At 39.1% G+C, this 26,163-nt stretch overlaps 1 protein-coding gene across 5 annotated transcripts in view; it reads right to left on the bottom strand.

Annotated features, from left to right (window-relative positions):
* LOC117603119 (nephrin) overlaps window positions 1–26,163 on the bottom strand; it is a 278,717-nt gene that overhangs the window by 181,288 nt on the left and 71,266 nt on the right. For 4 of the 5 annotated variants that reach the window (XM_034321925.2, XM_034321928.2, XM_034321927.2 and 1 more), the window contains exons 1-2: window positions 20,991–21,753; window positions 14,357–14,872 (exon numbers count right to left, since the gene is read on the bottom strand). In XM_034321925.2, the coding sequence (XP_034177816.2) occupies window positions 14,357–14,462 (106 nt within the window). In that variant the 5' untranslated portion in view covers window positions 14,463–14,872; window positions 20,991–21,753. Of the gene's footprint in view, window positions 1–14,356; window positions 14,873–20,990; window positions 21,754–26,163 lie in introns of those variants that run through there. The other variant, XM_034321926.2, reaches the window with a different exon arrangement.

Below are 26,163 nucleotides of genomic sequence, written 5' to 3'. Positions count from 1 at the left end.
TGCGTTTTTAGCAGATAAAAAGTTCAATGAAGATGTTATCGTAATAAGGCCTGGAATTATTGTTATGCAAAACATTAACCAGCCTTTCGTGGCAAGAGAAAATTAGTCCGATAAATGGACGATCGTAAACTATTTTAAAAATTTAGAGGAAGCTATTAATAATATAAATCTTTTTTGATTTTGATAAGAAATTTTGTTTTTTATGGAGGAACAGAGTTTGACAAAAATATTAGTTTCATTCTCTTAGATAAAATCAGATATTTATCATTCTTGAAATCTTGGAAAACTTTTGCAGCACCGTTTTAGAGACTTCTAATTAAAATTTACCAGAGCATGTAATACTACGATAGAGTTTCGAACTTGGTTCGCGTTGAAAATTTCCAAAGAGAATGGAAAAACAAGAACATACATACTGCCACATTGAAATGTTTAGATTCAATTTCTGTAAAGAGTTACTACTACACCGAAAAAAAAAGGGTTAGTATTGTAACATAGATTAATAAGTTTAAGTAACAAGATTAACAAATTTAATTTTTAAAAGAGGGACTTGTTAGAAAAACATAGAAAACTTTATAGGAAAGATATTAAAATATCCCAACTTTCTTATTATAAATTATTTGTAAAAATTGTATCCCTCTGTCGCAAACTGCAGCACGTTAAAAGCGAATGAAATTCGCGTAACACTCTATCAAAAAATGTCTTGCTACCTCGCAAATGGTTACAGCTTTATATCACGATAAATACCGGTTAAGCAAGAATGAAAGCCGATAAATACGCGACGCGTAACCCGTTCGAAATTCGTTTTGACTTTTAAACGCGACTACCGCGCGCAATTTACGGCCGCGATAATAAGCGACGACGCGACGTGTACAACATCGAATTACTTGGAAACGCATTAGCCACGATATTAACTATGAATCGGAATTAATTTCCGTTTCCACGACAGGCTGATCACGCGCGATACGCATCGAGCAAGAACGCAAGGGATGCATATCACGCTGCACCCTTTGCTTCAATTAGAAATGCACCCACTGCGACCGAGCCCATGCAAATCCTATCAAATCTTTCCTCGGGTGGAAATGATGAGCTAACTTTTCACACTACATTTTTTTTGTTATTTACAATTTTACAAATTGCAATGACCCCATCACTTTTTTTTCACTTAATTACTATTTTAAATTTAAATAACGATTACTTCAATAATTAGAGTTATTATTACTCAATAGAAATAAATCTTCAATTAGAAAAAGCAAAGACGTAGAGTTAATTTCTATGTCTAATAAAAAAGGGAGGGTTCAACAAGGGTTAATTCTAAATTAACACTTTGAACCATAGGTGAATGACCCTTAAATTTCTATAGGGTTCCATGAACCCTATTATTAAAAATTCCTTGACTCAGTTGATTAGAAATAGCCGTATTATAGGGTACTTGAAATTATAGGTAATAGGTAAAGTATATTACGAATACGAAAGCATCAATGATTACTAAAATTTCTAATGGACCACTTGCAAATGTATCGGGTTTTACAATAACTTTTGATGCAGCTGGAGCCGAGTCAATACGGGATACGAATAAAAGCGACAATTTACGAGGAGCTCCAACTGAATTAGCATAGAGTCGAATCGAAGTGGAAGTGGATTTATTGCTGCCGGCTATAGATAAGCGAAAATTTATTCACGCTAGAACGATCCAGTCATTCTTCTACGAATACTTCGTTTCGCAAATACACCCTCTTCTCTAATAATCTCATATAAAAATAAGAAAAAAAAAAACGAACAATACAGATTTGATTTACAGTCTGTTGTTATTATCCTCTTAACAAACTCCTAACAAACGCGATGAAAGAGCGGAAACTTTCACGCAATTTATATTGCTTAAAATGAAAACAAACGAGATCCTCGGAAGGGTTCGTTCTCGACTAACCTCTGACCCACATCGATAATTACACGAGTAAAAGCCACGAACGAGGAACACAACACGGGACTAAGAAAGCGCCGGGAGGAGATGTTGAAAGCGGAAGTGGAATCGCAACCCTCAGTGGCAACAGGATTCAATTTGCCACGGCTGCGGGATAACCGAACGAGTACCGACGAGAATCTTTCGAGCGGCAATCGTAAACTCGACCAACGAACCAACTTCTTCAGATGGGAGTCTAATTATGGTGGTCGTTAGCGTTGCTAGCTTTGGCGTTACTCTCCACCCTTCCAACTTTTGTTCTGACCAAGTTTTTCGCCGATTTACTCGCCTCTTTATAATCGCGTTACACGTGGATAAACCCTCTCTCTAATGAATAATATTTTATTCATTTTAAAATTATTAGATGTACAAAGAGCGGCATTAGAATGCTTGAAAATACGTACAAACGACAAATTGTTCAAGTGGCAAGAGTCTACTATATTTACGCGTGCTTCTGTGTATTTAAAAATAAATCTTCAATTTAAAAAAAAGTTACAGAATTACTTTGTGTAAAAAATAAAAAAAAAATGTTATAGCGAGTAATGATAAAAGTTTCGCAACCAGTTGTCCGTTCAATTTCAAGCTCTGGATATTTAATAATTCCCCGTTTATTTACACGCCGTCGACCAATTAGTCGCGTTTATTTTGACGAGTAAAAAATTCCTTCCGTTTGCCACAAACAATCGGCAACACTCTCTATTTAACCATGAATTTATTCGACGATGGGAGAACGAAACGGTGTCACTGTCAGCACACGCGATTCCACGCTGTCAATTTCAATTTACGACAGTGAGTGCGCGTCCGGTTATAATTCCCATCGAACCGGCTATAAATTTTCCATTAGACAAACATTCAAATTATCAATTTTATCGCTTCTTTATCGACTACGTCGGACGAAGAACGATACGCGAGTTCGAAATTTAAAGAGTGTTTTCATCGCACGGAAAGCAGAGGAACATTTGAAAAAAGAAAGAAAAATCGTTTTCATCCAGGTCGAGCGTGTATTTTCTATTATCGCGAGACAATAATGGATCGACAGATCTGCGAGGGAAATTAAAATTATCGCGGGAACAAAAGGCCGATGCTAGGTCCCGTTGCAATCAGCTCGCCTGAAAATTGAAAGAACGGAAACGGGAAATCCTCGTTCGATCGCGGCGTTACGTCGCACAATGCGCCGATTATGATTTATCCCCGATAGATGGAAAGTTCTTTGCCCAAGTTTCTGGATGGATCAACCGGAAGGAACGAGGGAAAAAATTTCGAATGGTTCAACGCCACTTTGATTAACTTTTGTCACCGGACAAACCAACGAAGCTTCCGCCAGAACGATTTAATTAAAAAATGATCGTTTTAAACTACCTGAAGATTCCAATGGTAAATATTGAATTTTATAAATGGATCACTTTACAGGCATTATTTAATACATATCTGATATTATTTGAGATTTATAAATTTATTTTTCCATTACCTATATCTAATTAAATGATTAAGTTGAATAATAAATTTTCTGTTGAGTATGATTGAATTAAAAAATTAGGATTTTCAAGAAGCTTCAGATTTTACTGGTAAATGTTTAATTTCATAAGTGGATCTTGCCAAAGAGATTACTTGTGTTTGAAATTCAAGGATGAAGGTACTAAATAATTTTTAAATTTCATATTTCATTTATTGTATGAGATTTTTTAATTTGCTCTAAGTACCTTTTTTATTCTTTTTCTGATTATGTCGGATCCACTAGAAAATTCTGTCCTAAAATCTGTAACTAGTTTTTGAAAATACTAATGTATTTGATATTTCATGCCATTAACAATTTCTTTCATTTTGTAATTACTTAATTAGATCAAATCGATGAACGTTGAAATAATTTGGGAAAAGCATTGAAAACTTTTCTGTTTCGATTTCTATCACGTACTAAAACGTATCTGTGTGCAATAAAAATTACCACGTGGAGCAAAGTAATTAAAGTTTCGCAAGAAGGGAATAACACGAAACGCCTACGATCGGAAATAAGACTAACAACAGTAGTCTGAGACGAGTTTCCTATTTAATTACCGCCAACTGCACCGATCAGGTTTCCAAGTTGCCTCAAATACAGTGCTTTTCTTAACAATAATTTTCCTTTACCAGAAATTCTTTCCTCGATTTTGTTACAGTACACGCTCGTTATATTGCCACGTACGAAGCTGTAGAGGTGAACAATTTTTCAAATATTCTAATTTTACCATTGCAAGTTTCCAACCTTTTTTCTTTCATATAAATAAAAGTTTTTCAAAGTCATCGAATTTTTCTTTCAAGGTTTCCAGCATAATCACGATTCCCAAAGACCCAGTGACTTATCGTCTCTTTTCAGAAGATCTAACCAGGATTACTGTCCACCCTCTTGCAGCCTGGATCGATATCGCGATTCATCGAAAGATCGTCGTCGGGGTTGAAGATTTTTCAGAGATCCTCCAAACTCGCAAGAAACTACCTTTGAACTGTGTCGAAAACTATAGCGATTTTCCAAAGTCCGGTAAAAAAAGCAATCGCGACTTTCGAAGAAAAATCCTCTACGATAGGCTTATCGTGGCTCTTGCCAACTATCTCGAGGGTTGTCGGGGACTCTTGTGCGAATCTTCGACGAGCTTATCGCTATTCTTCTAAAGCTCCTTTTTTCCAGCAGCTTGAAAAATATCTTTCTTACCTACTTTCTGCCTATTGTTAGTTTATTCCACAACAACTGATGCTATTCAAGATTATTCCTCTCTATCTTATAATTAATTTGACAAGCAGTTCATTCTTTATAAAATAACTTGTCTGAAAATTTGATTAAATCACAAAAATGAACGTTATCGTTGGGAATAATGATTGATCGTCTACTTAAGTATGATTTCGATAACTTGTTCGAATTGCGTGAAAGAAATTCTATTATGAGCGATATCGGTACCGCGAACAATCTTGTGGAAAGTTAATGTGGAAGTTGAATTCACTTCGTTAAAAGTATAACGACTCGGCTGCCAACTTAACTCGATAACCCGTTCAGCCTTCGCTACCCTATTCTTTTGTGCATTGAACGCCGGAAAATGATCTTAGCTTGCGTTAAGTTATCGAAGAGAAATGTTTTTCTTCCGAGAAATTTTTAAATTTCGCCTTTATTCGAGTACAATGATTTTCCAAATCGAGGGAAACGAAAACTCCGAGTTTGCGTTCACCTACCGGTTGGAAGGACATTTTTAGTACCACGGTACTAGAATATTTTGTCCGAAAAAAATAAATAGAACCGGTGAAATAATATTTCCCATATAAACTTTCATTTTCGAGAAAATCGCCGTTTACGTGTATTTGGGGAAATTTCGATTCACCGGTTCTCGTCTCCTCCCGTATTCCCGTGAAATGTATCTGTAACCAGAAACGCTGCTTCTTTACTAAAAATATCGAAAATATTTTGCAACCGCAATATCTGTACCAATTTCCAATTTATTTTTTTTACTAAACCGATCCTATGCCTCGCTGAATTTATTGCATCGCGTATTTTGAAACTAGCCAGGGGCAGATTTCCAGGAAAGGAATTTTGTTTTCGAAGGTAAACGCTTACTGTAAAATTTTTCAATTTTTTCCTACGCTAAACTATCAATAATTCAATAGCAAATTTATAATATTATAAAAAGAAAAAACAATTTCAAAGATTTCGCTTTAGTTTAAGACTCTGGGATCTATAGCAACCCCGTTGGACATCCGGTTTCCGGTTGAAAATCTATTCTTTCAGTATCGAAAGCAAGGAAATTTAACTCTTTAAAACGAAACAAAAGAAGAGGAGTTGAAACGCGATGGCGTTGCTGTCGCAACCGTTGCGTTTCAGCCAGCCGCAACAACCACCCTCCCGCGCCCTGCCCTCCTGTTTCGCGAAATGTACGATGCCAAGAACCGAGAGCTGCTCCTGAAATATTTCCAGGACAAGCTGGTTGCCGCTGGCTGAACGAATCCATGGTGAGGAGGTCGGTTTGGAAGAGGGGCGATATGCTGGTAGAAGGGTGGGGAGGACACGGAGAGCCCGGAGAACTCTAACAAATTGTCATTTGCAGCGCAATACTCGTTTTGTCCGCACAATAATCCACCGCCCGACGCTGGTGTTGCAGGCGTCGCTGGAAATCCTTATATAGAGCGGAAAACGCGAGGACCACGACTATATTAGAACGTCGGTAATGGCCGCGTGCACACCGACGTGCACATTTTTGAATCGACCTCTATAAATATATGGGGTTTTGAATTTCACTTACAGCGTGTAAAAGAAAAATAATTCCTACTTTTCTTATTTTTCAATGTTTTGGATATTTTGAAATCGAAACTTGGATTTTCTTATGGGATGGGTTAGATCCTTTAGAAATTTTAGAATAGTGAAGACCCACATTTTTGAAGAGGAATCAGTCCAGATTTTTAGAAGAACCAATCCCACCCTTGTCCTTAAGAAGTTACCTAGCCAATGGTACCACATAAATATCATGGTGTCCGAATATTAATACGTGTCACTATGGATACCATAGCAAGCAGACCAATATGATAAGGACGTATTTTAAGGTTCGATGAGTATCGGTTTTCCTGCTGCTCCTTGTACTACCGACATACCACATTCCTCCATGGTACCTCTCAATATCGGCGAGTTCAATTGATCGTAACCCATTTTATATATTGGAGCGGTAAAAATGTCGCGTTTCCTTTTTTCCTTGTTCCTCCAATCTCGAACGACCTCCACCTTCGCCCACCTTTCTCATTCCTTCCTTCTACGTTTTTCGTCTCCTGTTTCTACACCGATGTTACCTTTTTTCCCTCTTTGTTATTTCGATTCGTTCCTGCCCGTTAGAAATCGTTCGAGATAGAGACAAGCGGCTACGAAATCTTTCCCGAGGAACGAACGATTGCGCTGGAAAGAATCCAATAAACGCACTCCATTGTTGCTGGTATGGCTAATTGCGACAGAAGGCGAATTCCATAGGAAACCGAACAGGGGATGCGTCTTTGAGGTAAGATATCTCGTGTCTCGTGTCTCGAAGGGATTCAACTTTTTCTCAACGATTCGTTTGATATATTTTTTTGTTGATTTCTCAACCATAGATTGTAAAAAGAATTCAATTTTTAAATAAAAAATAATATCAAATGCAGAATTAAATTGAAATTGTGGCTCTCTCCGTGGTTCGCCGCCCGAGAGTGGCCCTCAATCTTAGAAAATCAATAAAATGAAAAATCGTCGCGCTTGATTTCCAGAATAATCGTTAAATTTCTCGAATCAGCTAGAAGTTTTTAAGATTAAATTAATCAAGTAAGAGGGTCGAAACGGTGCCTGTTTAAATGCGCCCTTACATCAGTATCGAGGATGAAGAAAAGAAAAAAGGAAAATGTGCCGCGGGATCGAACGGAAGCCAATCAAACAGCAATATAAGAGGAATTAAGAGGTCGATCGAGATCCAAAGGAGAGGAGCGCCGAAAAAATTTCCCCGTGAATTTCATCCAACCCCATTTCGCCCCATTCATCCACAAAAGAGTCTTATCGATACGCTATTCGTTCAATGCCCACCCACCCACTCCGACCACCCTCTGCTCGCCGTATACTCGTTAATGCCCGCGTTCAAAGAGTTGGATGACCTAAAAGGTTCCGTTGCCAGAGCTCGGTGAATGCATTCCATTAAACGAAGGCCAATGAAAAATTCACTCGGTAAACAAGAAGAAAGCGAGCCAGCAGAAGCTTCCCGAAACAAACAGAGAAAAAAAAAAGGAAAAAAAATGAAAAAGGATCATGGACGATTCCATTTCTTTGTGATCGTCGAATCCTCTAAGAACAGAATTCAACGCTGCCTCTTTCTCTTCCATTCCTCTCGGTTCGAGTACGATCACAGTTACAGGAATCCAATAAACTCACTCTCTGTGTCGTTCCCACCGACCAACCCCCTAACCCCCACCCTTTGGCTAATTACAAGAGAACACCGATTCGTCTCGAGGATCGATCGAATTTTCGTTGGCTACATCCTGTTTGTTACTCGATACCGATTCGATGTGTAGAAGGGCTGTGGTACATGCACGCATTTCGCAATTAGCTGTTGGTCTATGGATGGTTGGGTGTTCACCAGCAGAGGAAGGGTTAATGTTTGCTTTTCTTTGTTGTCTGTTTTCCATTTACAAATTTTCGGTTAAAAGGGTTTGTTAACGCGATAAAAATTCAAATAAATTTGTTGGTACCTCGAATGCCAGTGAGTGTAACATATGTCTGACTATATCTACTTTACTTCACTGTGAGTGGCAATATAACAGGAGTCTACTATATAAGTATTGTATTTTCTGAGTGATCTTTACAAATCAACTTTTTATATTTTGCATAATTCATTTCTATAGTGAAGTGAAAATAATCCTGCAGGGGTTTCTAAAAACGAACAAACATCCCTCGAAATGAATCTTCTTTACCAAGCGCATCGAAGAACTTGGTAGCAAGTCCTCTTTAGTAACGTTTAACGAAATTTACGTGAATGTAGTACACGCGACAAAGCAAAGGATACGATTCTTGGCAGAGAATCGTACGAACCCTAGACGCTGTTTTTTTGCGGAAACACAGTCCCTTCTGTCTCTTCTTTTGCTCGAACAACGTTCAAGCTTGTTCGGTTGCTGATACTTGGACACTGTGCTCGCAGGAACACGCTCGTAAGTATCGTAAGAAGGAATGGGGCACGTCGATTGAAAAACTTTCCAACTCGACGAGTTTAACCGGAACTACGTGTTCGATGGATCGAAGCGATCGTTACGCGTACCTCGTTCCCTGAACCGTTTCGATATTTATCTGCTGACCGATGTCTGAACACAACCATTCAGAATTCAACACGACTCCCGGTCAAATTAATCGATTAATTTCTGATATTCTTCTGTAAATTTCAATTCAAGTTTCGAAGAAAATTTCTGATATTTCTGAATCGCGGGAGGGAAAAGTTTCCTAATAATTTCATTTGGAGCAAAGAAATACTTTGCGGATAAACTGCGGAGCAATTGAAATACCTTCAAACAAATATTCATTCCCATTTGCGTTGATTATTTTAATGAAATAACCTTATACATATTTTATGCTTTATAACGCGTTACTGCGTAATCAAACATAATCGTCTGCTAAAGTAATTATTCACGAATTTACCAGATTTATCAGCGGTGATCGTATTACTGAATCTCGTTACGATTTTCTAGTGAACCGAGAAATTAAATTTTTTAGAAATAATTACATGCCGACACGCGCTTTAATTTAGCATTCCAAAATTATTCAATTTCAAAATTTCAAACTTTCTACATTCCAAAATTCCAAAATCCCAGATTCTAAAAATTTCAATATGCCTATGGGTCTTGGCCCAGCCCAGAAAAAAATACACTTAGAAATGTAATGAATCACGCCATCATCTATTTCTATATTTTGCAATATACCCAAAGCTACATTAATTGATTCAAGAACGACAGCGAACAAAATTCAACACGGTGCTTCTCATTGCAAAAGATTAATTGCATACAAGTTTCGTTTCATTGGAATGAACCGTTATGAAGAACAGAGAAGACGTGAAGGAGCGGTTCGAACCGTGAAACAGAAACAATGAATGAATAATGATGGTGCATTGGCAGAGCAGCCGAAAAGCCCGGGCAATTCACACCTTAGACGAACAAGACAGAGCCTCTCGAGAGTTTACGAGCGAGAACTGCCACGGTGTTAGGTGTTCTGCGATTAATCACCCTGAACGAGAACACGTTGCACCCGTTGTACCGTTTTGTTTACCGACTCTCGTTCGCGGTTCTTTTCACCCTCGACGCGGGACGGGGTGGCGTCGGGTTGTTGGGAAGTTTCGGTTCGAACGAGCCCGACGAAAAATAAGTCGAGCACGACAAAGTTTCGCATAGCTTGTTGCGAGGTCGTTCATCCGGTTGCCAAACGATCGAACTCGAAACAGGAAATAACGAGTTCCGTTTTCCGTTTCGAATGCCGGACCTCGTTCGTTCGGTTTCGCGAACGGTGTGAAATTAATTGGATTAAACCGCGGCTGGCGACGAACAATCAATTTTTAGCAAAAGTAGAAACCAATCCATTAGGATTCGAATTGTATTAAACGAGATGCTATGGAAGTTCATGCGATTCGGTCTGCGTGTTGTAAAACGCTCTTTACACAATTTTGTAATTATTTTGCTAACTAAATGAATTGCGGTAGTAATATTTGGAAGCAATCAATTTTTGATGAAAATAGAAGGCAATGCATTACAACTCGAATGGTTTTTGGACAAATATATCGAAAATTGAAAATTTTTATGAAAATTAAATTAGTTACTTAAAACTTAAATTAATTCACAGTGGTAAAATGACTATCTCTATCCATTAAAAAGCATCATCGTAATCGAAGTGAATTAAAAAATGAATTCGAACGTAGAACCACTATCATTCCCATCAACGTAAAAAAGATAACGATGCAAACGCACTTGTTAGAAACATTTTTATTATTGCCTTTTCCATTTCGGCGTTTATCGCTTCTGTTTCAGATCGTCGTAAGGATAAGGGTGCATCTTCGAGATACAGTCACGGTTTCTATTAGAACGACGCGAAAGTCTTTCGAGCTCCAGGCTGTTTCCAGCACCGTTCTGCTCGCTTCTCTCTCATTTTTTTTTTTGTCTACGTCTTCGTTGGTGTAATTAAAAGATTACGATCAGAAAGCTTTCGCTAGACTGTCCCCGATTCGCGTTCAAGTAATTTGCAAGTTGGCCGGCGTCCTACAAGAAAAAACTTTGCCTGAAATACGAACGGAGCCTTCCTTGCGAGATTACTAATGATTCCATGTTTATTTAGTTTTGTTAAAAGATTTTAAACACTTTCGAGAATCTTAATAATTTTTTTAACTCGAAATTACATTTGCATTTGCACACCTTATTTTCAATTGAAACGCACAATTGCTATTAAATGGAAGTAAATAAAGGTCTAATAAATTAGGGTGGAAAATGGTCATGGAAAGGAAACTGAAAGGCCACGTGAAAAATCATTTACAAAAGTTGCGATTGGCTGAGGCACGATTCGATAAGAACAGCTCGGAAGTCAAGAAGTCTAATTAGTAGCTGACGAACAAAAAGCACGAGCACGATTCATGGTAGTCGATCGACGACACAATAATTCGTCGCTGATTGAAAGGATCCAACACGGTTAAATACGCGAGAATCAAAGCCGATCCCCAACGTGTTACGTACGCTCGAGCGGACGATTAAGCGATGTCGAGTGTTTTATTTAATGTTGAAGGTGAAACGGAAGTAATTACGGCTCCTCGAAGCGTAAAGGAAGGTTTCTAGGAGAAAAGGGGGAGGGCAACAGAGGTGGAGAGTATGCGGTTGCGAAGCTGTGGCCCGAGAAATCAAACGGAGAACCGAAGAGAGTACAGAGAAGGCGAAACTGGTGCTTGATTGAGCAAGTGGTTAGATAACTTGACCACGCCAACACAAACCGAAAGCATTTTGCTAATTAAAGGGCCGATTAAAATTCTATTCCCCGCGCGTTAATATTCATTAATTTAATTAACACTTCGATGGTCGCGTGTTTGATAGATTCAATGACTTTGTAATTTTATGCTTTATTATAAAAAAAAAGATGGTAAAAAGATGATTGGAAAATTATATTTGTTAATTTTCTGAATATTTGATGGTTTATTTACTTGCATCCAGGTTGAACAAAATTTCCCTTTATGTAGTATTAATTAATTTCACTTCTGTTCGATGGTGTCCGCCAATTTATCCGCGACCCTTTTAAAACATCAATCTGTATATTTATGAATCCACCAAAACAAATATTTCCCTACAATTTTTAATTGAATCTCTTGTCAGATTGAAACAGGTATTTCCAAACTCGATGCTTCAAATTTCAATAAAAAATGAAAAATTTTGATTTTAAATTTCCAACATGAAAGCATATTAAAATGTTGAAATATTCAACTTTTGGATAAATTGAAAGTTACCGAATCGAATTTCAATAGGTATCAATGGTTAAACATGGATTTACATTAATGCAATTCACGGAGAAACATTGATGAACGTGTTACAAATGAAACCAATCGATGGTGTATTATAGTGGAAACAACCTTTGAATGAAATATCAAACAACAACGTAGATATATAATGAGGTGGCCAAAGTACCTAAACGCATCTCTTTATCCCTTTCGGACAGGTGCGAAAGGTAACCGAGCGGAGACGAGTGGAGTCGAGTCGTGGCTTTAATTTCTTTTTGTTCCGCTTTATTTACACGAAACGATCCATTGTGCGCCGTCGCGGGTAATGCACAAATTGAATCGACCGACGGCAACAGCCGCAGAGTATACTCGGACCGCGTAATTTCGTAGGTTCGCGAGTGAAAATGAGGGCTTTTTAACTCGTTTACCCGTTGCGGTTCTAACGAGGCGGTGGCAGCGTAACTCGCCGCCACCGTGCGACAGATCCGCGCGGAAAGAGGCAGACACGGGTACCGATTGTTTGGCAAATGACGTTATAGCCGCGAATCGAGGTTCCCGAGGGACGCGAAACCACCTTTGATCCTGCGAATTCGAGCTGCCCGCAAACGCGTTCACGTCGATACCATTCGATTCCATTCGATTCGATTCGTGGCCTTAAAGTTGACTGGTACGGGCTTGTTAATTGCTACGAGAGATTGATGTGGTTTCAATTCCAGTTTTCCTCCACCTGCTCGGTGATAATTGATAAACCCTATTTGTTTTTGTTTCATTTTTTTATACAAATTTTCATTTTTACAGAAGGAAATCTATTGAATATTTCATTTTTAAATTTCTTTGAATGGTTATTGTTACGAGTGTTCTTTTGTTGCGGCGATGTAATATATCCTTTGAAATGCGAAAATTCTCGTTGTAAGAATGGAAAAAGTGTTGTATAATAATCAGCTTATAAATGTTAAGTAAATAAATCATCTGTACTAATTATTTTTACTCTCCGATGAGGGATCTTGGAGAGAGACCCAATTTTAATTCAATTTTGTATTACAAATTTCGCAGTTCCAAAGTTAATTTTAATTTAAAATAATAAAAGGTAACGAATGGTTCGAATTAGGTACGTTAATAACCGGTCTGACTGATTTAAGTTGATGAACCTGAGCGGGACGGGGCAAACGGTGACACGGAAAATCAGATAGAAAAGAATACAGCCGGGGACACGGGCGTTTCGTTTACTAATTAAACCTTCGGGGACCGAGCCGTTCCTGGTCGAACGCAAATTTTCTACCATCCCACTTTACGTTCCAGTCGGCATAATTACACACATTGTACGAGCAATGCCGGAAACGAGAGATACACGGACAACTACCCGTCATACGGTAATTAATTAGATTTCGTGTGATCCGCGCGACAGCATAACACAGAATCTCCAAATTGATTTTTCGGTTAATTATTTGCTCGAGTACGTGGAAGCCACAGGTTGATGTGCCTTATTTAGCGTTTTATTTCAGTGATCGAAACAAACCGGAAAATACGCAAGAGGTACCACATACCTAGATTTTCACGGTTTCATTAAAAATAAATAAATTAAAATAAATTTGCAAATATAAGTATTGCATTAAGAAATATTACGTTTTCTGAGACCTTGGATTACTGGAATTTTTACCAACTTCCGGTTTACTTGAACGAGAAGAAATTTACAAAATTACCTTTAATTAACAAAATCGAAAGAAAAAATGTTTTTGCAGGTTGCCACTAATATTCTACATCTCGTTTTTGTTTTTTAACAGACTACATACATGCCATATATGTTTGGAAAAAATGTAGTATAATTGAAGTTTCATATAAATTTCACGAAAAGTGATTTTTTTAACCAAATAAATTGTTCAGAATTTGATTAAAATTGGTTAAAAACTGCACGATAAAAATTCCCAGTATTATGGTACACTTTCAGATGGAAATGAAAGCAAAACGATGGAAAATTTGAATCCATCTCGGTCTCTAGCGATTTAAAGCGTCGAATTCGCGTAAAACTTTTGCCCAACGTATTTAATCCCGAATATTATATTTGACGCAAATACAAACGTTACTAAAATACTCGTCGCTTGGCGTATTTACAATTTCGTCAAATTATATATATTTAATAAAATGTAATACCTGTTTCATTAAATCTTCATATCCAATTTAAAAGAAAAGATAAAGAAAGTATATGTATATACAAAATATTACTAATTCATAATAATTTCAAAAAGGAGTCGGAATGCATCGCGTCGGACACTGACGACCCTCGTGAGAGGGTAATAGCGCACCTATGGGGAGTCAGAAGGATCAACCCCTCTACTAAAAAATTTTCATCTCTTAACTCACAAGTACGATTGCGCCACTGTGTGAGCCACCGTATTAAGAAATCAAAATATAAAATATAAAATATTTTTGTACTCACCTATCTCCTGGTTGGTGATCCTGCAACGGCACATGGTACAAGCAGCAAGAAGGAGAAGACTGGAAAGGGTGGTGCGAACGGAGGCAGCCATCTCATCCCTGGGCATCTCGACGGCTCGACGGCTCGACGGCTCGACGTCGTGTCACGTCACGTCACGTCACTGGTAGTCACACCAACGACACGCGAGTTCTAATCCTGTCTCTTCTCTTTCGTTCGATCGCACTTTCGTGTCCTTCTTTCTCTCTTTCGATCGCTCGTGTCTCCGTTTCAACGAGAGAACCACAGGCCACCCTCGCGTGGTACGAGCTTCCTCCTCTTTCTTTTTATTTTATCTTTTTCCAACGGAGCTAGGAGCTGCTGACGCTCCTCCAGCTCTCTTTTCACCGAGTTAACTCGCGCCAGCCACTCTCGAAACCACTTTTTGCGACTCAAACTCTCATCCGTCGATTGCCGGGACTTTCTTTCTCGCTCGTTTTCCTTTTCTCCTCGCCTCGTTGCTGGACAATTTTTCGCAATCTACGGGACAGAAAATCAACTCGTCAACGATCGATACAGAGAGGGAGAACAATGGTGATCGGTCACTTCTTAGCGAGGCATCGATCGAACGCAAGTGGCTTTTATGGAATTCAATTGACGCGACCTCGTGTCACGAACGCACTCGCCACTGCCTTCGATCGTGAACATTTGTTCGAATTCAAATATTATATCAAAGTTAAATTCTTAAATATAGATCTTTTGATGTGTGAGAAAACGTCCAAGGAACTTGAAAAAACTAACCCTATTAAACGGGGCTAAGGAATAACTGGGCTGACTTTTTGGAGATTAAATTATTGACTTGTATCACTTAAAATTACGGTAATTGAATTTTCGAGCACCCGTCCAAGTTCTATTTTTTTATTTCTTACAATAAACAGCCCCTCCTATACTAAAATCTACGATGTCAGTCAAGCTGAATGCATAAGATTGATAAAAATGAAATGCAACGTAGCATAAGATCCAACGATGTATCGTAAAATTCCCAGATGGCAATCTAGCCTCCATCCGACTGATAATTTCTTCTCGATCGCGCAATATTCCGGTGGAATGAAAAACTCCCTCGACTCGAACGGGACAAAAGGGCAAGTTGAAAACTCGTTATCGCCAGATTCGCGTCGCGTCGCGACGCACTCGTACCATTCATCGCGCATCTTTTCGCCTGGTGGAATATCGCGAGTTGCGATATCGAGCTGCGAACGTTAACGCGTGAATTTCACCGGATCGCGCCACTATTCATCCACCCTCTGCTACACCCCTTTTTCACCCTGTTTCGCGCCCACCCCCTCGTGTCCCAAACGCATCTCACCCTCTTCATGGATCCCATTCTGCTGATTTTCCTTTCTCGCGAAACGCAAGGGTTCCTATTCGTTTCCAACAACGATCGCGCACCCCCGCTCCTACCCTCATACCCTTCTATGCGTTGCTTGCTGACGTTATGCATTCGTTGTAATCGGGTCCCGGTTTTTTTTCTACGCGAAAGCCGGCTTTCGCGAAAACGTTGACGTCAGGGGATGGAATGGTTTTTTTTTTTATGCATCGACCGCAAGATTTCTGAAACAGTTATTCCGTCGACGAGCACGGGGAGCGGTGAAGAGGTTTTCGTGGCAGACTTTGAGATGCAAAGTGGTATTTGGTAAAACTGAACAACCGTGACGATCCGGTTAGAGGGTCGCTCTTTCGGGGACCATGAAAACGTTTGGGAAACACTGATTGCTGTGAATGGAAATGTTGATACAGTATTCGGAGGAAAGTTTTAGGGTGAATTTGAAATTGAGAGATATTCGCAAGAGAAATCCACTTTGACCGATGTTGCGTATTCGTGATTTTCATCTTTCATTTCTTACGTTGTTATCTCTATGAGATACTAATTATTATATCGAAATGAATAAGTTTGGAGAATACATTAAACAAAATTTCTATTAAAACGTTGACTGCCACGCTGAGGCTATTAAATATTTCATTTCAAAAAAGTTCTTATGAAAATTCAACATTTACCCTCATTAGTTTGATACACTTAATCAGTCAAAATGTAAAGTGATAGCAGGTCGAATCTCGATGGTATCCGAAATCCCCGAAGAAACGTCATAATACAAGGAGCGTAATGGAGGTAGCTGTCGGTCGATTTCCATGTAAATGCATCGTGTCGCGTGCAACTATTCGGTGGTCAGCAGGAGACCGAGATTGAACCCTAACGATCCTCTCTTCACTGATCTCTATACGGCCATAAACGTGCCGGCGCAATAAGAGCGGGCTTGACAATAGGCGAATCCGACGGGCCACGGGAATTCGATTGCACCAGATATGCGCTCCAAATGCAACGTCAGTCTTTCAACACGCAGGAAAAGCCCGAAGCGACTACTCTTCCTCCCCTCGCCTCCCCCCTACCTTTTTTCCACTTTTGTGCCACGTTTCCAACCCCACGCTTTATGAATATTCTTGGAATTTTAATGCACTTTTTGACGATCGCCATTCACGCCAACCGGCTCCCGGTCCTCGTCCCGACGTTCTACGCGCCTTGGCACGCTCCCCGCACACGCGGAACGTGCCTCAAATTCGCGAACGCGTTCGTCGAATATTAAAAGGAATATAAATGAATGGGACGGAAACGACCCGAATCCGGACCGATTCGCGTATTCGATTCATCCCGGCTTGATTTCTTGCATTCGTTGTTTCCTGCACTCCCATGCAACAAGACTTGTACTCGTTCTCAAAAAATAAATACAAAAGATTTCTTCTAAGTAGTTCAGATTTTAACATTCAATTTAGAACAATTCAAAGTTCTTGTTTGAAATTATAGAAATTGTTAAAATATATGTATTCATCTATTAATTAATGAAAGTGCCGAAAATCATTTCTTGAAATCTGATACTAATTAATGATAAACCTTTGTTCATTAAAAATCTATATCTGCGGTTGTATCTGCCTAAAACATATATCCTATTCGTAAGAATCAATTCGCTCTGAACGTAACTAATTATAAAAACTCACGATAAAGGTACTAATTACCTATTTCACGTTTGAAATAAAGTTTCAAAAAGCTTTGTTAAATATCCATTGTATTACCGTTGATGTGGCTAAAAGCAGACATAGCGGCGACCGCAAAGGGTTCAAGTAGAATTAACTTTCAACCTTTTCCGCAATTTAAATATTGCAAAAGTAGAATGAAATTTTTAAACGAAAAATATTCTTATGGAATACTTCTTTAAGTACCATTTCCTATCTCTGCAATAACTGTCTTCCAAAGGAAAAGTCGTAACACCGCTACGCTCGTTTTTTCTCCTCGCAACTTTTTCTCTATGTAAAAAATTGAAAAGAATAACTTCCGATTTTTGAAGAAACTTCTGAAAACAGTTTAGGGAAGTAGAGGGTCGTTGCAATCTTTATTAGCGGAGGGTGGAAAAATCTTTGGTACCAAAGAAAACTTCTGATAAATTGATTGCTGCGATCCATGGCAGTGAATTAGAAACGAATAAACGTGAGAAAAGATACAGTTTCTAATCGACTCGACCATCAGGTAGGAAATCACTGGGTATTCAAGGGACGATGGTCCAGGTAGGGTTGCGCACCGACAAACGCCACGTCGGTGTCTTTCGAGAGAAACGATTCCTTGTTATTTCGTGACCGCGAACGGTCGAAATTGTTTTCCCAACCGCGGACCTCTTTCAAGAAAATTGCTGGTTAACCAGCGACCAGCGTCTAATTTAGCCTCCTTAAGCGTAACTATAACGGTTCCTGGGATCGTAATACTTATTCCATCGCATTACGTGTGAATCCTTCTTCAAACTAACAATAAGACATACGACACCGCAAATCTTCCAAAGAGCGTTCTTTTCATCGAAAACAGAGATACTCAATTTGCCAAATTGCAGATCGTTTTTTAGAATTTTAATTTTTATAAAATGTTGATTGTGGATGAATGAAATCTTCTTCCTTAATTGATCTTAAAACAATTAAGGGATTAATTAGGAGGGAACTCTTAGAAAACGAAACCGTCAGAACGAGACCCCTCGTTCCTTACACGAGCTTCTAAACAGTTTCATTGGCCCGAAAGCTTCCTTGAGAGTAATTTAAATGTGCCAGCTACATTGGCTAGAAACGCTCCTCTCTTTGGAGACCGATTATTTACTACCACGCTCGAGCACAATGCTTCTATCGCAAGAAGCTGCAATTTAGCGAGCAGCTTCTATCATTGTCTCGACTTTTTTTCACTGATTCAATTAAACTCGTTAAATTCACCACTGCTAGAGCTCGTCTTTACAACGAATAAATTAACGATCTGTATTATCTTGTAGATGTCCGACAAATTCAATTTGGTTTTTTGAAAAAATTTATAAAGAATTCTATGTTGAAGGCATCGTGGATAGGTAATGTATTATGCTAATAGATTAGCAAACTTTTTATTAATAAAGCTGAGAAACATCGGTGGAATCATAGTCGTCACGATGAATAATTAGTTCTCCGAAATTAATTTTAACAAGGATTAAAGAACAACACGACCCCTTAGGATTCTGTACGGGAGTAAATAACGTGAAACGGTTCTCTCGCTTCCGAAGCTTTCGGGAGTAATTAATCTTCCAAGTGGCTTATAATCGAGCCCCTCGTTTAAACCTATCCCGAAAAAATTTATATTAAACATCTGCGATTCAATGAAATTTCCGTCAAATAGAATAAAATATTTGTAAGAGCAAGAGTGGCCCCTAATTGCTGCAATATTAATAACAAGAGTACTCATTCTGATCAAAAATAACGAGACTCGGATGGTGCTCGCACCAGCGAAAAGACATCTCCATTCTTAACTTCACTACAGAACAAGAAGAAGAAGAAGAAGAAGAAGAGGAAGAGAAACGAGCATAGCCATGCTAAATCATAATTACATCGTCTGCTGCTCGACTCCTTTAAACTGGGTCGTGAGTATCTTTTACGCCTCCATCGGACGCAACTGCTGTAAAAATGAATAAGAACGACAGAGAAACGGAAACGATGTCAGAAGGAGCGACGTAAATTCTTATAACTAAGTTCTTCCTCATTCGATTCGCCAGCATCGTGAATGGAACAGAACACGATTGTTCTTATTATTCGCGTCAATTGTTTCCGATCGATCGACACCTTATTGCGTGAACGAGCTCCTTAACCCACCCTTCGATCCATTAACCCTTACGTCAACAGTCGAAATTATCCACCTTGTTCAATGTCCACGGTACCCGGCTACCCCATTCAGTCAATATATTGCACTTACTATTATTTACTAATTATTATTTATTAAAAATATTAGTTGGTGTAAAATTAATAACAAGAAGGCGCAAATAATTTTCAGAGGAACAGTGTACAATAATATGAAGTACAAAATTTATTTAAAATTGGGGCCGCCTTCTGTAAATTAACCGAAGGTATCACGAATTAAATGAAAGTCAACGTTTTAATAAAAATCCTCACGATCGATTGACGAGTCTCTTTTTTCGATCACCTATTCCATTGACCCCCGAATAATTCTGTAATTAAAGTTTTCCGATCCTGTTAACGAACTTCCTAGAAAATCCGATCGCCCTGGCACGATTCGACCACACGTGTACGTATGCATGTATGACGGTTCACCGTGAAAATTTGGCGACGAGCAACGCTCCAGGCCCCTGTCTTTGTACTAGCTGACATCGACTACTGCGGGCATTCGCTCCGAGAGCACAAGTTTTAAGTGGATTCCTAACCGCAGACGGCCGACAGTGCAACGGGTTTCTTTAGTCGTAATCAACGGGTTTCAACTGGTAATTTGCGTATGAATTTTGCGTTCAGCTACAGTGAACTGTGCGTATCGTAGTGAAATATTGAAAGTCTTGTACCAGGTACGTCGTGTACCAAATTGGAGTTAGTTGCTTGAATGAGAAGCTCAAGGATTCGGAACGGGTCCGATGTAAACAAGGACATTGAGAAATGCGAACATAGGAGAATTTGTACACAGAACATCTACTGCGTATTCGTCTGAGGTGACCGAAAATTAAAGGTTGTGAAAGCATTGAATTTTTGCGCTAAACAAGTTACTAAATAACATAAATATTTAAAGAGAAAATATTTTTAATAAACTCTGTGAAATAAAATACTGAACACTTCAAAAATAATTAATTTTTAAATGTAGGTACATACGTTGAAACTGGAGTGAAAATAATTTTAATCCATACTCCACTCTCAAATTTCCGTCCTATTTAATTAAAGAAAATCTAATAATTTCTGTCGAATAAATTCTATTTATTATTAATGATGCAAACAGCAGTGTACGATGTCCTCGCAGCAGACCTCGCCTTGTTTCATTACCCAGAATGTTATTATTATAAATCGACATAGGTAATCGCATCGGCGCGCAAATGAGTGGCCATTAAAAACGGCGCCCTATAATCCAGCCGATGGGCACGGGGGGGGATTGAATTTCCATCGATCAGAGAAACGGAAAACGCCACGTCGCGTGAGACGTCCGCATCACGAAGGATTAGGCGTAAGAATCCCGGTAGAAAAAGGATATTCCCTCTTCGAAGGCGGCAAAAACGCTAATCCCTTCTCAGTAACCTAACCGAACATAACCTAACCCTTAGACGCAAAACTATTCGCTTACCTATTCTACAAGTCGTTTCCTTTTCCCAAGAATTTTCCAGATAAACGATCCATCGTTCACAATCACATCATTTCCACGAGAGTGTGTGTCGATCGGGAGCAACGATCTCGATACAATTAACAGCTCGTTAAGCCGGTGCGTCGTGTCGTGTCGAAAGTCACCGAGAACTTCTCCCACTGCGAAACAATTCACTCGAGGTCCCTCGAGTAAAACGCTTCGACGCGTTCCTCGAATGCCTCGGTATCCGCGGCCACGCACATAGAAACACTAACACACTGGCTCGTTCACCCTTAGCCACGGGGGTTAACCGGCGTTGATCGTTACAACTTGTTGAAAAGTTCGGAGGATCGAAACTCGCGCGCGTGTTACCGCATAGTCTTGCGGTCCGGCAGCGACACGCGTGCAGGCCCGTCAAGCCTGCTCCGTTCTCGTTCTCATTGTCCATCGCGGTTCGCCACGCGACCGATCCATTGTCTCTCGAGACAGCGCTACCGGATCTTTCGACAGGTGTTGCCAAGGTATAATTTCAACGAATCGAAACGGATGTATCTTATATAAATCCCGTGTGTCACCGAGTACACTGCACTTTTTTCAGCGACACCTCGATCACAGGTTTCATTCGACGGGGAGATAACGGAATAGGAAACGCGGATGTCGTTCGCCGTCGCAGAGCGCGCGCGGGCGGTCAAGCAACCCCCGGTGTCACCAACAGCAGCACAGGAAGGCAGAGGTCGTGTCGCAAGGACTGCACGGTAATCACTGAGAGACGCGCTCGGTGAGACACGAGGCGCGCGCCGCCTCGCAGACGGAGCGCGCCCGGAAAAGGCCGAAGCGTACCGAGCGGCCACGAGCGAGCGAGAGACGGACGAAAATGTACGCAGAGAGAGAGCGATGGGCCCGCGGCCAGCCCGACCACCTCCAGCCACGAGATTTCCTTGTCGCGGCTTATGAGGATGCATGTACTCTTCTCTCACCCCCGTCGAACACCCCCGTCACGCCCGAACGATTGCACAGGGGGATGAAACTGCATGCCGCGATTTTTTTCGGTTGCTACTTGTAACTCGGTACTTTGCTGTGGATCATCGTTTCTCTAAGGGATGGTTTATTTTAAACGAGGATGATGATGTTTGAATAGATTTTTTTTTAAGGATAAATATGATAAAGTGCGAAGGATCCCTATGATTTGAATCTGGAGGTGGAGAAAATTTTTCTGATTCTAAATTCTTCTGATTTAGAGGATTCAGATGATTTATAATTTAGCAGATATAAATCCCATAACCAAAATTCTAATTTATGGACTAATATCCTATATAACATTCTCAGGATTTTAGTCTCTCTAGCAAATATTGAACGCAATTGTGATAAACAACCTTACGACAATAGGGTTGCCGATACCTTTCTGCAAATATTGTAATATTAACACTGTATCACATAAAGCAAATTATTCTATTTGTAAATAAATTCAATTAACAGGTAGTCGATGACAGAGATACAATGAGTGTCAATCAATAAATATCTTTACACAGTATTAACAACATATCGCCTGTATTCCGTACTGAAAATATATTGATTAATATAGCCATGAATATAATTAACACGTACATAAAGTACACGAAAATTACTAGATTTGTTTCTGATAATACAATCAATATAATTATGCAGATATTGTATCGAACGTTAAAACTTTCCTGTGGTGCGATAATGAAATGGATTTAATTTTTGTGACGTATCATCGATATCGTAATTAAACCCTAGATATTTATGCGTTTCATTATGCAAATTTTACACCTAGCCAACGTTGATTATACAAAACTTTGGGGTATGAAAATATTTTCTTTCAAAAGAGAAGACATTACCGCTACGAATAATTTGTCAAAGTTCGCGGTTCGGATAACACAAAGTCCCTTCGGCGTTTCACGAGGTGGTAATTCGTCGGATATTCGGCGCGGTAATGTATCGAGGTTTTGGAAATGTAGATTTTTCGCCGGAAAATGGCACCGCTAATGCAAAACATGTGTTCAATTTACAGGGACGTTCGTGATGACAGCGCCGGGGAAATGTCCGCGTATCAACACGTATGAACACACTCGCATACGTACATATATTTTTATATATTTTTTTTGTAGACGCATCGGTGACCACGTTATGCCATGAAATGTTCTATTTTATAGCGTACCACCGAAATGGTGCCTCGTAACGTGACGAAACAACGAATTACAACGCCCCGCGTTGTATACGACGATAAAGAACCCTTCGGAGAGGGGTAAAAAATATTTATTTGAACGTGTGATCGCGTTAGGATCGATCGAACAAGCTTCTGGAAAGGTGTCGTTGCCGAACAAATCGGACGAACCATTGTTTCATCTTATTCAAGCCGTGTATTTCCACTAAACTCGAAAGTTTTCTCTGGCGCAACGCTTTCGAGCGTGAAACACGAGTCCGTTGTTTCGCGAACTTCCTGCCACGTCTACGAAATCTGCCCGGAGATTCTTGGCGAGCCGTAAAGTCGGGAAATTTGCATTTCATCAGCTGTATTTATAAACGCTTTTAATATTTCCCGAACCTCCGAATACTTTGAAACTGATGTTGACAGTGCGATGGTAAAAACGGCTATGTAATCTAAACACAAACGGACTAGTTCTGATCGCTGATTCTAAACGGAATTGACCTTGTTTTAAATAACACAATCGTTTTTACGATATTGGAATATTTTGACGAAGAACAGTGAAGACTTGAAACAGATAGAGGAACATCTGTTTTTATAACTACCAATATTGGAATTGTTAAACTATTGAGAGAATTTTAGAAATAAATTACATTTCAATATGGTTTGAAATAAACGATACAGATTGGAGAAATTTTCTTGCGAAGAGATTGATCGTTAATATTGTTAGCCAAGTGCCTTGTTAAACATTGTTTCCTTCTTTTTCTTCTTCAATTTCAGTTTGTATTCTAACCTTAGTAAGGTTACTTGTACGTTTCTACGAACCGTTCAATGTTTACGAACCAAAGATCTCCTTCAAAGCCCAGTTGATGAATTTCACTTCGCACCGAAGAATTTTTACACTCGTACCAGGAAAGATTTTTAATTGCATCGTCACGCTTTCATTTTAATTCACTGTTCTTTATTTAAAAAGAGGAAAGAGTTCTCTTTCGCTCAAAAAATAATTCACTTAACATCCTATCAGAAGACTATTGATGGACTTTTCAACGCCGGCGATAATTAACTGAAAACTAATTAATAGGGCTTTGAGCGTTAATGATGCATTTGTTACTCGATCGAAGTATACTGTGATAAGGAAAAAGTTGATAATACAGTACTGGAAAAATTTATTTCATTTTTATAAGTAGGTAGATAATCAGAATGGTCAACTGACCCCATACGACAAACTCTCGTTATATTGTTACGATAAGACTATAGGTGTGACAATACAGCAAGAGTATTTTCGATGCAGCCTTTAGTTATTGAAACTCTAATAACGGGAGTCTACTGTATTAAGAAATATAAAAACAAAAATAGGACAATTGTGGTTGTACTACTAAACTAGCATGTTCATTTTCGTTTTCCACAATTTTCTACTAAAAAGTAGGAAATTTCGAAACTCCCTGTCATCGTGAGAAATTGCACCGAAACCGTGATACACGTCCAAGAGACGTCTCGTTTTTATTCATAGACTATATTCGCTAGAGAAGGAAAGAAACCAAGCGATCCAGCCGGGCGAACGAAATATGTATAAATAAATCGTCGTTCGGATTACACGTGTCAGAGTCGCGAAATATCATGATCACTGGATACACCGGATGCTAGTCGTACCCTTCTGTCCAACAGCTCGAGGATCCTAGGCACGTACGTTTTGCGTAAAAGAGCCACACGTTCGGCTTCCAACCTTCTCGACGAATACGCCGAGATTTGCTTGTCGCTGCTTATGAGAATGCATACACTTCCTTCTACTGAGTGGATCGACCTGAGTGAAGATCACGGTATCCTTCTTGGCGTGTGTACACATCCGTAACGACCAGAGTGAATATCCTCCTTGGTGCACTCGGTCAACATTCGCAATCTCATTATCCTTTATTCTTATCTTACGAATTGATTAACACTTGAATCGCCCTAGTGATTTTATATTCAATTTCTATACCTTATTTTTATCTACTCTATTAGATGCAAATTGTAATTTAAAAATTAGTCATTTTGAACTGTACCCTAAATTTCAAATATAATTTTTATCAGCAAAAATTATCAATTTTATCAAAAGTGCAGTCATTAAAATATTAAGTATCCTCATATTTTGTAAAAGTTGATTTTTCAAATAAAAAACTGAATTTTAAAAGATAGATGAAAAATTAGAATTGGCTTGATAAGAATTCGTTTGAAATTCAGACTTTTCGCGAAGGTTTATTTCTATGGAAAAGAAAAGCACTACCAAGCAGCTGGTGGTAAGTGTTTTCTCTCCCGTGAATAAAGGCGGGCACAATTCGCCGCAAGTACCGCGGCGAGAAGGTTCGAAGATTATAAAGAGGAACGATCTAACGTGAGCGTAGAACCATCCTTGCTTGCAGTGTCAACCCACCCAGCAGGTGCTCTCACGAGATTTGCTTGTCGGAGCTTATGAGCCAGCGCCTACTCTACACCCTCAAGAGATATTGATATCATGACTATTGACATTCTATGGACACCTTCGAGATTCTATCGTAGCCGATGCAATAAAAGCGGCTCGTGAAATAGGAAAATGTTAACTCTTTTATGAATAAAAAATTCACGTTTTCTATTTTCAAACATCCCACGATCCTTTATCTTTTATCGACTGTTCGAAATTCAAACTATGCGAAAATAACAAGTCTTATAAAATATTGCACCGTATTTATTAGAAATGAGAGATTATGTTAAAATAAGAATTTTCTATTGCAGAGTGTTATCAAGTCTCGCAGCTCATATAAAAAATAATTTTAATCACACTTGATTTTAAATTGCAAAGAGTTAGAACGTGAATGCAGGCTGAAGATGAATATCTCCCCTACCATTATGATACCTGAATACGTGACTTCATTAACCCTTGCCCTGTGATAACTAATAGTCTGAATATGACACACGCGAATCCCATTTGCATTACAATTATGCCTTAATTTTACCACGATTGTGCCTTAACATTCGTGTTTACAAAACTCATCTTTC

The sequence above is a fragment of the Osmia lignaria genome, chromosome 12 (genome assembly GCF_051020975.1).
Source record: "Osmia lignaria lignaria isolate PbOS001 chromosome 12, iyOsmLign1, whole genome shotgun sequence".
NCBI lineage: Eukaryota > Metazoa > Arthropoda > Insecta > Hymenoptera > Megachilidae > Osmia > Osmia lignaria.
The sequence above is the reverse complement of the archived record's forward strand: the minus strand, read 5'-3'. Positions and strand labels throughout refer to the sequence as shown.